Raw genomic sequence first — 12275 nt, forward strand, 5'->3', positions numbered from 1 at the left:
TTCGGATTGACATATTGAAGTACGCCTGAGTTGGCGTGGTAACCCGATGTGCGTTTTCCTTGAGAATTCGATGTTGTCTCTATTTGGCCTGTCGGGCTAGAATAGGCCGAGGCGTAAAGGGTCCAGAGACTAAAAATAAGATATGAAGCCATAGAGTACATTATTATCTTCACTTAAGCCACTCTATGATACCTAGGTGTTCTCATGTCGATTGTTATACTCCAGGCCGAGGAACAAAGAGGTCCTACTGAACAGTCCGAATCTTTGTGATATCCGTCCCCAGATGCATCTCCATAGTGCGGGGAAGACCCTTGCCATAGAAGGACCCAGGGTACTGGTAAGGTGACATATTAACTCGGACCCGTGGCAATATTACGTGATAAATTGATGTAAGGGTGACTTTGATTAAACATAATGTATAGGTATGTGAGGATGAAAAGGATAGATACCAAGTAGTTTCGTTAGCTGTAACTTTGTAGAGTTTAATATTTTGTTAGAAGCAAAATAGTGAGAGATGTTGATGAAGGCTAATAACCTTTAGGAACACCCCGGTCAAATTGTGGGCCATGACTTTTGTGGCTGAAAGTGCCCGCACATCTAAAAAGTAAAAATTCCTATTCTGAATCTAACACAATTAAATATCACTTCACAACACAACAGACACATAGGAACAAAAATAATCAATATAAACAGCAATAGAAATTGCAAAAATTCAGGGTTTGGCCGGGGATTGAACCCGGGACCTCTCGCATATTTGCATAGGTTTTCCCTAAGCGAGAATCATACCACTAGACCACCAAACCAGCTACAGTAGGAGATCCGCCATCCAGCCAAAGGCCGGACGCTAGGATCTGTCCCCATTGAGATTTCGATAGCTGCTAATTTGACCCATAAGGGCCATAAGGGAGCTACCATAACATCATCAGATCGTCTAGAGACGAAGGAAATTCAAAATCAAACTCATCGAACACAAATGTAAATGATCTATGTTGAGGTATGTCAAGTATGTCTACAATTATTCCAAACGACACGGATCCTTCAGGATTCTCAAAAAATGGCTACAACAAGACGGGCAACCATCTATCTGTGGATCAGTATGGATGATAGACAACTTGCTCTCTTAGATATATCTCTGGAACAAGGCTCAATCTCAGAAAAAGAATGCTTTCAAAGTAGCCAACTTCGAAGCAAATGCCTCTTCTCTCTACGACTCATGCTGGTCGAACTTTGACTCAACATAGAGTAGGTAACTTTCGAATAGATCCACCTCAAGAGTAAAGCTGTTCGCAACGATCTCTCATAACCTCCTGATGTTGGCCCGTCTTCCTAGGAGATTGCATACGGCAGTTGAAGATGTAAATAGCAACATTATACGGTATATGCATTGATCATCATAAGCGGTCAATTGAGGCGTCTAACATTTTTTTCACTTCATTTTTGGAAAGCGGGAATCACGCAAAGAAGCCTGAGCAGCTGAATCTCGCCCCATAACTGATCCCATAACTGATCTTAGCGCGAAGATACATTTTGCAGACACGAAAAACATCTCGATGGGGGAATAAGGATGAGGCTATCGCGGCTTTTCCAACGAATCGACAATATATTTCCAACCAAGACCTTTATATGGTTCAGAGTTTTGAATAATTTCAGGGGTACATACCAGGTACCTATCGCAATGTTCACAGTTCATGTGGGTATTGATATACAAGACATGAGTCTTACCGAATGATCGTCTCATGTCGATCGTAGGGCTGGTTTGTGACTTTGCAGTGTTGAATTATTCGTGATTAACAGACCATCTATCATGATAGGACTATACCTTGGCACTATAATTAAATATTTTTAAAATAATTTAATAAAAATGTTGACTTTGTATGTATGAAATGACAAGATGTCCCTGATATCGAATAGGTACCGATAGGCAATTACCTATTCAAGCTTGAACGGATGCTTAAATCAGACCTGAGGCCGCCTGCCCCCACGGGGAGCAGGGGTTCTAACTGGAATGGTTCAGATACTGCGACATGCGGGCTGACGTTCACACTCGCTAAAGCGCTTAGCCCAGAACCCCAGCCAGCCTCACTCGCCCAGTCCTGCAGATCAGCGGTCCCCTAGAAATCTATCTTGGACGAAAGTGGTAGGTCAGTCACACCTAGGTTTCGTCTCGATAGGAGTACACTAACCAACAGATGAATGCCTTCAGCTGCCAATTCATTCAGAAGTTTATGAAATTTAGACCTTCTGACTGCCTTGCTGTCACTCTGAAACCCGATACATAATAATATTCTACGCCTCTATTGGATGACCGCATTTACCAAAAGGGATAAGCCGTTTGATTATTTCGTCCCCGTAGCTTTGTCTTGGCGATGACAACTCACAAGTTTCCGAGTGGATGAATCAAGAATAGCCCTGGTCCATAAGCTTCTTGGCTGCTTCAACGGTACAAATTGCTTATTCAAATTTCTTCCCCAATTGAAAATGTATTTGGTCTTGCATCTTTCCTGTCTATTTCGTTGCACTGGAGTCGATTGGGGTTAATGCGTTGAAATAATAACCTCCGGGACGCCAGTTCGTTCGTCTTCAGTCTTCTTCTCCGTTTCTACTATTTCGGTTCTCTTTCTGTTATTCCATTGATACCTACAGACGAGGGCTGAATCTTGGCAATGGCATCGCGCGGTAGCAGCGTCCTTAGGGACCGCGAAAAGGCCCCACGATCCTCCCGCAACGGCGAACGCGAACGCGAACCGTCGCTCCCTAAGACCCGACAAGAGATCGTGAACGGCCCTAGTGAGAAAAAGAAGGGTCTTTTCCGAGTCAAGTCGGCCGGAGAGTCTGGGCGAAGCGGCATACATCCCCTCCAATTCTTAGCCATCACTTGGCGTTCTAGCAATTGGGTATCGCGAATGGTCAATATCCTTTGGCCTTTCGTACCAGCTGCCATCGCCGCCCACTATGCTATCGAAGAACACGCAGTGTTGAAGTTTAGCTTGGCCTATGTCGCGATGGTACCATGCGCAAACCTCATCGGCTTTGCTGGCCAGGAGCTGGCGAGGAAGTTGCCACACATGCTTGGGGTTCTCACCGAAATCACTATTGCCTCTATAGTCGAAATCATCTTATTCATGATTCTACTTTTCCACGACGAATATTATGTCATCCAAGCCGCTATTCTGGGATCGATCTTGGCAAACATGCTGTTATGCTTGGGACTCTGCTTCTTTGCTGCTGGTCTTCGACGAGAGGAAGCCACATTCCACGCCGCCGTCAGCGAAGTCGGCTCAAATCTCTTGCTCATCGCGTACGTTATGACTTACCCCCTAACCCTACTCTCCTATATTATCGCAAAATTCTGGGAACTAACGGCTTGCAGTGGACTTGGCCTAGCAATCCCCACAGTCTTCGAACGTTCAGTCACGAATTCGGGGTTCAACCTAACTACGGAAGAAATCAGCAACAGAGTGCTCAATATTTCTCGTATCATAGCAATCCTATTGATCATCGCCTATGGAGTTTTCATTTTCTTTCAGATGCACACGCATCACGGCATCTACGATGAGCTTTATGAGATGGATGAAGAGCGAGATGCCGATGGTCACAAGGATCGGACGAAGGATAAGTACACTTTTATCGAGTGCATCTTCGCCTTGACGCTTGCCGTAGCCCTCGTGACATTCATCGCCATCGCTCTGGTGGGAGAGATCCCCAATATAGTGGAGAGGCATAGTATTTCCGACCCGTTCATGGGTTTGATCCTAGTTCCTCTGGTTGAGAAGGCTGCCGAGCACTTGACAGCCATCGACGAGGCGTGGGATAATCAGATCAACTTTGCTTTATCTCACTGCATCGGCGCTACCATCCAGACTGCGATGCTCAATGCCCCACTGGTTGTCATCGTAGGATGGATCGCTCGGCGTCAAATGGCCCTCGAGTTTGAGATTTTTGATATCGTCATGTTGATCCTCGCTATCATTACCGTTGGAAACGTCCTAAGAGATCAGAAGAGCGATTATTTGGAAGGATTCTTATGTGTTATCGTTTATGTCGCTATCGCCGTCGCCGCTTTCTACTTCCCGAACCCTCACGAAGCTGCCGGTCACGCAACAACGAGCGAGACAACTAGTGAAACGACAAACGAGATCACAGTCCACGCGCTGAGACATTTCGGTATAATACAATAAGATTGGAGAGGATAGTTGGAGCATGCATTCATCAAGATTGGCGTTGAAAAGGAAGATATTAATTGGAACGGTCGCATCTTCATGGCATAACTTATGAGCTCAGGAGTTCCTTGTTATCTATTGCTACGGGGCCATTATTTTGGCAGGTTGAGCATCTATACGAATTCATTATGCATTTGACGAGAATTCCTACTTTGTCGTATTTTACTAGGCAGGTATGCACATCAATTATGAGAATATGTACCTATCTACCTACCCAGTAGGTATTTTACAAGAAAAGTGAACATTGACTTGAGTCATTGTTGAGAAATGTTTGTCGTTGTATGGTGTGGTGAGTGCATTCTCTTTATCCGATTCTGTCATCCGCCTACTAACCTCAGAAGTGACAATTAGTTAACAAGAACTATGAGAGCTGTATCTTGACCTCTTACCCACTGACTACTATCTAGATTCCGGGCTGTACAACCAGAGCAAACTTACCATCAGAGTTTACAGGGTCTTACTCTCCATCCAATCATCGCGAAGAATTTCAACTCAAGTTGACGCTTTTGGCAATGCGCTAATTGGTAGTCCGAACTTTGCAACTGTACCATGTCAGCAATCTCTATGTTAACCGCATACATATAACTTATGCGCCTACATAGGTACCTACCTAGGTACCTATATGGTTATACTAACCTACTACCTACTAAGTAGATGTACTTCCTATTTAGGTATGATACTCTAATATCGAATGTGAACCCTTTCCTACCTACTCATGATTCTATCATTTTTATATCAGTTTTCACCGTTTAAGTCCTCCTTACTGACTTGATTAGGTACCTACAGTTCTAGTCTTACTACTCATCTATATCCATGTCTCCGTCGGAATCTCCATCAGAATCCGTATCCTCATCATCGTCCTCTTGGGAATCCATATCCTCGTCATCCTCCTCCTCTTCTTCATCCCGATTTTCTTCCTCGATTTCTTCCTCGATTTCTTCCTCGCTGCCCTTACTAAAGAACGTATGATCGGGATGTACGACATCTCGAGACACGTAACACTTGAAACATAGGCAATACGAGACATCCGCACATTCTATACACTCATGGTACACTCCCCAGAGCATCTATAATGAATGTTAAACCCGCCCATACGTAATGGCTGTAGACTTACAAGAAGACAGGCATCGCAATAACCACCTCTACTTGGGACTCCTTTTTTGCGCCCACCAACGCGCCAGGCCTGCGGATCCTCTACGCCCTTGAGCTCGCTCTCATTGGGGGTGAGTATATCAATGATATCTTTTCGGAGATCGTAGTACACGGCAAGCCTTAAAGGTGTCCAGCTCCGGTCCAGGCCATCCCCTTCAATCACCTTTTCCGCTCCTTCTCTTATAAGAACCCTTATTATTTCTAGGAGCGTATCTTGGTTGACTTCCCAGAAGTGGCTTGCTCTCAGGGCCCATAATAAAGGGGTCCAGTTGTCACAATCTCCACAATTCACAAGGTCACTCCTTCTCTCCAACACGAACTTGACCGTGTCTAATTGTCCACTAGCAGCTGCGAAGTGCAAGGCGTGTCTTTTCATGATGTCAACGCTATCTAGACTCCCTCCATGTTCCAAGAGAAGTTCGACATGTTCTCGCGTCCGGTAGAGGGCGAAATGGATGGGTTTCCTAGCTAAATGGTCTCCACTGGTAGTTTGAGCCTTATGGTTTATAAGCTTTTGTACCAGGGATATGTCAGAAGTCAAACAGGCCAGACCAACAACATTATCCCCCCAAAATGCAGATTTCTGTCCCAAATCGATGTCTGGATCTTCCAGAAGATAAGATATGATATCGTTTTTCCATTGCTTGTTTTTTCGGAGTAAGGCGGCTTGCAATGGAGTCCCCGACGTTGTCTGTAGTGGTTTATTCACATTTGCCCTTTTTCGAAGTAGCTTAACCATGTCAATGGATCCATGGCGACAGGCTGTATGAAACGGCCCCGACTTTAGATTTTCAGCGTCAACCTTAGCACCCCGATTTATGAGAAACTTGGCAGCGGGTATATTATTAGAGAAAGCCGCCATAGATAAAGGTGTTGGAGAGTTAGTTTCAGCGCCTTCGATATCTGCTCCACGATTGACAAGCATTCGAACGATACCCTCATCGGTTGTTTCTCTAATGCAACATAGTGGAGTTATCTTTTGACGACCGGTAGCCTGGTCTATGTTGACATTGTACTCCAATATCAACTTGACGAGCGATAGATGCCCGCTAAGTACTATACGATGGAGAATACTGTCTACATTCGCACCCGGCATTGGATAGGAGAGCCTTATATTGGCTTGGATAATTCGTTCTGCTATTTCCGTCTTGCCCTGCTGGATAGCTTCTACGAAACCCGTGCTTAGGGTCTGCTGAGATGGGTTCGCCTCGAGCAGAGCTTCAACAACATCTAAGCAACTCCATTGGAGAGCCAATTTTAGTGCCGTGGACCCCTTTGAGTTCTTCTTGTCGATATCGGCGCCAGCCGCAATCAACATCCGCGTAATGAGCACGTTATCAGCTGCAGCGTGTATGGGATACCACATATCGCTATCCCCAACTCCGTTTACATCAACATTCGCCTCAATAAGAGCACGACACAGCCATGCTGTACCTTGAAAAGCTGCATTGAACAAAGGCGTCCGATCGTACACCATGAGGTGTTTAGGATTGTTATTGCGCACAGCTCTTGGATAGATCCACAAGAGAACATCGTGGAAGTCGTCCTTTAAGCGTATGAGTTCTTTCACCGTATGCCCTAGAGCTTCGGTCATAGGAGTTATATCTTCCATCCCAAGTGCTTCTGCGCGGTTGTAAACGGCCTGAACTATGGGAAGTGAATTGGTTGAAATCGCTTTGCTTAAGAAGCTTCCAATCTTATCTTCCATGGTTGACCTTTGAGTATGGCGTAGAAGCTCGTTACAGACCTGGATATTTTGCATCTCGATAGCTTGGATGATCAATGTATCGTCCGATCCTAGCTGGCTCTTCAAATGCGCTATCAAACTCAAACAGCACATGGTTCTGTTAGACGAAATCGCCGAGCGAAGTGCCATCTTGTCTCTATTGACTCGGTCTTGCTCGTCGACCTGCGGCTTCGACTGTAGTAATAGCTCTAGTATCTTGTGCTGGCCATATTTTATGGCAGACTGAACAGCTTGTTGGTGGCACTTAAATTTGGTCTCATCAGAGATATGCTCGTTGGAGAAACTAAATTGGAGGAGTTTGGTAAGGATTTCTGAGTAACCAAATTTACAAGTCGAGATCCATATAATCTCCATGTCTTGATCTTCTAGCAACGCCCAAATGATAGAGCGAACTCGGACTTTCTCGGAAAGCAGCAGAGCATCTACTACACCGAGGCTGTTCCTTTGAGCAGCATAATACATAGGTGATATAGATACACCATCTGTATGCGGGACCTCCGTATCCCAGTCCATGGTGTTATTTTCCGTGGCTTTAATAAGCTGCCGAATGAAATCCGCCATATCAAGAGTTGCCGCGCGAGAGAGAATGGGATGGATACTTTTCATGGGGACCGTCCCATCATTCACCCCTGAGGTAAAAGATGAAATAGATTTTGCGTGTCCAATCTCTATCGCTGCCAGGATTGGTATATCAGCTACCTCTTTAGACGTATCCATTCCTAATCTAGTGGCGAGTCCGGTGTTGTCGCTTCCTAAAGCTATTGAAAGAGCGTACGACCTCTTCACCTTAGAAGAGGGAAGGCTCTGAAATCTGGTCATAACTGGCGAAATAAAACTTCCAAGGTTGTACTTGGAAAATATTAAGAGGGCGTCGTTAGGGTCGGCTGGTTCGGGGTAAAGGGGGTTCGGCAACCCCAAGGGATCAAGAGACCTATATGTCATAGCCCAAAGACCGATGCGCTTTCCATCATTTTCCATAAAATCCCGCAAGAGTTTGCTACTTGTCGCTTCATTAAAGTCAGCTGCAATTCCATGCATCGGCCAGTATCTAACTGCATAATATAAAAGGTTGTCTCGGTCATCGAGGAACGGCGGTCCCGGGGAAACAAGTCCTTCTGACATCGCGGCCTCGCCCTCAGAAGACGAAAGATACGCGAGACATGACTTGGCCAGACGCTGGTGTACTTGTTTCTCTTCGTGTATCGCGATATGATATTCCGAGTTTGCATTATTCCTCTTAAGGAGAAGGTCACGAAGATCATGGTGAGCTAGGTGGACTTTTCCGCTCTGGATAGTGACCAGCCCTTTAAATACGTAGCTCAATCTCTGTGATAACGACCGCACAGAATCCCGTTTTGTTTTGGTTGGAGAATTAATCATACTCAATTCCGAGAGGGTCAATGGCCTGAATGAGTATAACAATACTTCTAGGATTGATGAGGCCCATTCGCGATCGGCGGAGGTAATTGACAACGAAACACTGTCGAGAATCTTCTGCACAGATGCTGGAAGAAGTTCTGACAGATATTTTTCCACGGAGCTCTGGGATAGGGGCAGATCTGCTACTCTGAGCCACGAGATAATTAGTTGGCATAAATCCCAATCATGGATGCATGATTGATGTAATTCAACTAAAAGTTTCCGACAGGCATAAAGTTGTGGCCTCTCTCGGATAAGTGAGGACCAGCCATCAACCTCGCTGATATATACGCCAGTGGTATTTAGATTATTGTCTGTACAGTGTGCAAAGTGCGATCCAGTTCCTGTCAGGCACTTCAAGTTCAGTTCTTGGGAGGTATTATCGCAGTCCATGGGTGTGTCCACTACTTTCAAGATGGGAACATCGATTTCATCTTTGGAAGGTAGCCAACTAGAATCTGAAACTGTGCCGACTACTTTGATGTCTAGTTCACAGTCCTTGGCCACTAGCTGCAATTTCCGAAATAGCCAAATACAGGATGTGGGCGCCTTGTCAAGGCTACCAATTAGGATAGCAACGGGTACCTGTGCTCCAGATGCCTGTATCTCAAGGAGGATATCAATGAAGAGAAAGTAAAGGTCGTCTATCTTCCAAAATTCGCTTGGGGGTAAAGTTGAAATAGTTGCTCGAATTTCATCGATTAATTTTTCCCGTCCCAATTGCTGGGAATAATTGATAAGCTGACACAGCAACGTCACCAACATCGACTCTATAGAGTTTAAATGGGTATCTGTCGCCTTGAACACGAAGTATAGTAAACGACGTCCAGAGAATGGCCCGGCGACGGGTTCTATGAGGTTGGCTAGGACGTTGCTTGTTATATCCATGCCGTTATGAGGGAGGTCAAGTAGTAGAACTCTGAATCCTTGACTCAGTTTCCATTGTTCAAATTTGTCGAGGCCTGAGAGTCCTTGGCCAGGAAATAATTCTTGGGCTGGATACTGTGGGACTGCCACCGACAAGAGGTTGCGTAATTCATACGCCAATTTTTCGCCTTGTAGCTAACGTTAGAACCCCTGATCTACAGTACGTAGGTATCGTTCTCACAATACTGGAATGTCATCTCACCATTTTCATGTATGATTCCCTCCAAGTTCAACTCTGCCCAGGGAATGGCCTTTGCGACCTGATCATACGAGACTCCCGTTCCCCACAGCCATTCTAATGGTGTCAACATTGAGCTTGTGAATTGATCAAAGATCTGAAATGTACGGCTTTGTATTAGCACACATTGGAAAGGTAAGTTTGATTGAATATGGTACATTGAAATGCAGTGAAGGAAGTCTCACGTACCCTTAGATCTGGATCTGAGCTTGTTGACATAGTACTAAGAATGAGAGACGAGAGAGGGATTTTGGTTGCAAGGAAGTCATCATTAGTTGAAATCACCCAATCCCTAAGGTCTGAGGCGCTTTTCCACGCCTCTCTTTCTGGAATCTTCTTTTTGGCGAGAACAAGACGGACTAGAGCTAGATCCAGCTCTTTTATAGATCCAGTTCTGTGAGGGGAGCAAATGAAAACCTAGACGTATCAGAGATGGATGAACCTCCATATCCTGTTCTTCCATTATATTTCTCCCGCTGGTGCTGGGTTTATACTTACTATAGCTTTTGTGCGGCGACATATGTTCTTAGACGATTCAGAGTATCGAGAACCTATCACGAGAGACTTCAAGTAGGTAGAGGTTAGCTCCCCTCGCCAAAGTGATAACTTGCCTATGGTGTTGTTAAATTAACTCTTACCTCCTTTAGAAAGATACCTGCAATATCCTGTGCAATGAACATTATGGGCAGCTTGAATTAAATTTATTAGTTAGCATGATGCGGAAATCTGTGTGGTGAGAGGCTTGTGACATCAAACTTACTTTGCTGTCATCTTTTCTAAGTGTGTCCAGAGAATCGAGAAGACGAGTTGCTTCGTGTTGCATCTTGCCGGCTACGAAGACACCAGGAAGTCTGTCCCATAGTTCGAGCATATATAACGAGACGCGACAGTTAGGAAATTTACTAGCGAATTCATTTTTCCACCAAGAGACTTGATCCGGACAGGCATCGCATGGGCATATTACAACCACACTATGAGTAACAATATTCCTTAGCAATTACCTCTCGAACAGCGAAACATGATAACAGCGACGAATATTGAATACAGTAACGTACTCGGCTTGGATAGGATAGTCTCCTTTCCACAAGGTGTTCAGGCTAGACATAGTGTGGTTTCTGTGGCATTCACCACGGGCAGTTCCGGGTTTAGTGAATTGGCATGACTATTGTGGGAAGTTCTTCCAAGAATTATGTTAAGAAAAGTATGTAGGTAGTAGGTAAATGGTAGACAAAACCACTACGATAGAAATCATGTCATCCCCCTATCTGTTGATTCGAATACGCCCCCGGTTCCTTCGTTCACGCCTAACTCTGTAACTTTCAGCTGGCTGCAAGCCATGTCCCAATATGGACCTGCACATGAATTATTACACATTATAATTGTTCAGCTAGGAAAAAGTGACCGGACAGCCGGATCAAGTTATGAAGGGTGACATTCACCCCCCCTTCTTACAGACTTTTCCACAGTGTGACTTCTGTCAGCACCGGGTCATCTAATGGCACGGCGTCCAAGTTGGAGACAATACTTTCATCGTACTCGCGCAAGCGGTTGGTGGGTTTCTTTGCTGGATCGAACCACACGGGGTCAACACGTCGAGGCTGTTTGAACAATGCAGAAGCCCATTGACGAAAGGCAGTCATCCTATCTGCTTGAACACTTATGTTCACCGAGACTGCGAATTTTGATAGGCCGTCGCGCTTGATTAAAACTGCACATTGCATGCAGGTAGGCACACCGGTCTTGTCGGTCGTATTTTCCATCAGTGTCCATGATGCACTGTTAGCAATGCCGTAGTTATCGCCTTCACTATCAATAGAACCCCGTACTGCTGTCGTACTAGTTACATCCGCCTCCACCGTCTTATCCCGCCGAAGTTCTGCTGAAATTGTAGGGACAGGGATATTGGCGTCGACAATCCCACTAAAGCTCGTCGTGGTCCTTTCCTTTCTTGTGGTAGGTTGGATGCTATATCGGCCTTCTGGATGAATTTTCAAGACGCAAGGGTCAGGGTCAGCTTCATCTAAGGCGGAGAATTTGACCTTGATGCGGGCTAGTTTAATCCGCCTAGACAAGTCATCCTCTTCGAAACGGAAGCGAAAGATGATGAGGCTACCTTCGTCGCTGTCGGCACCTGTAAGATGGCCATGAACAATGTCTCGGATGTCACAGCGGATGTGGACTAAGTCTCTCTGTTCTAAGACTCTGTCTCTCTGCCACGGGTTCTGCGGATCGTTCTCGAATCGGAAGTTAGCCCCGACATTGGTCTCATCAGTAAGAACCAAGGACCAACCGGGAAGATCGTTGTCGTGCCACGAATCAGACATATTTAACAGAACTGGCAAATCCTGAAGCAATAACTACCTAGGTACCTAGGTAGGTAGGAGGTAGACAATGAGCAGAGCTTCTGCGCATCAGGAACGTCGACTAATTTATATACCTTAGGTAGGTAGGTACCTAGTTACTAGGTATATAGGCCTCCTACCTACCAACACTACTGTGATAACTACACCAACGCTCTAGTTTATCTACACACCTTACGGCGTTTAGGTAGGTACCTACCTAGTACCCAGTA

General features: G+C 45.3%; 3 protein-coding genes and 1 non-coding gene across 4 annotated transcripts; 1 reads left to right on the forward strand and 3 right to left on the reverse strand.

The window, feature by feature from the left end:
• Window positions 1-715: 715 nt before the first annotated feature.
• GGS22DRAFT_t21 lies at window positions 716-803 on the reverse strand. The gene has a single exon. It is a non-coding gene; the product is annotated as a tRNA-Pro (tRNA).
• Window positions 804-2515: 1712 nt separating this feature from the next.
• Window positions 2516-4463, forward strand: GGS22DRAFT_151928 (uncharacterized protein). Its single transcript, XM_047959584.1, has 2 exons — window positions 2516-3298; window positions 3371-4463. Exons 1-2 carry the CDS (start codon window positions 2664-2666, stop codon window positions 4176-4178), a joined length of 1443 nt encoding a protein of 480 aa, XP_047822437.1. The 5' UTR covers window positions 2516-2663; the 3' UTR covers window positions 4179-4463.
• Window positions 4464-4851: 388 nt separating this feature from the next.
• On the reverse strand, window positions 4852-10979 carry GGS22DRAFT_60978 (ankyrin repeat-containing domain protein). Its single transcript, XM_047967549.1, has 8 exons — window positions 10759-10979; window positions 10464-10674; window positions 10342-10392; window positions 10202-10267; window positions 9893-10120; window positions 9668-9800; window positions 5335-9593; window positions 4852-5287 (listed from the first exon to the last, which is right to left on the reverse strand). The coding sequence occupies exons 1-8, from the start codon at window positions 10806-10808 to the stop codon at window positions 5018-5020; spliced, it is 5268 nt and encodes a 1755-aa protein (XP_047822438.1). The 5' UTR covers window positions 10809-10979; the 3' UTR covers window positions 4852-5017.
• GGS22DRAFT_151934 (uncharacterized protein) lies at window positions 10896-12085 on the reverse strand. Its single transcript, XM_047959585.1, has one exon. It carries the CDS (start codon window positions 12025-12027, stop codon window positions 11152-11154), a length of 876 nt encoding a protein of 291 aa, XP_047822439.1. The 5' UTR covers window positions 12028-12085; the 3' UTR covers window positions 10896-11151.
• Window positions 12086-12275: the final 190 nt, after the last annotated feature.

The sequence above is a fragment of the Annulohypoxylon maeteangense genome (genome assembly GCF_022496945.1).
Source record: "Annulohypoxylon maeteangense strain CBS 123835 unplaced genomic scaffold GGS22scaffold_2, whole genome shotgun sequence".
Classification (NCBI taxonomy): domain Eukaryota; kingdom Fungi; phylum Ascomycota; class Sordariomycetes; order Xylariales; family Hypoxylaceae; genus Annulohypoxylon; species Annulohypoxylon maeteangense.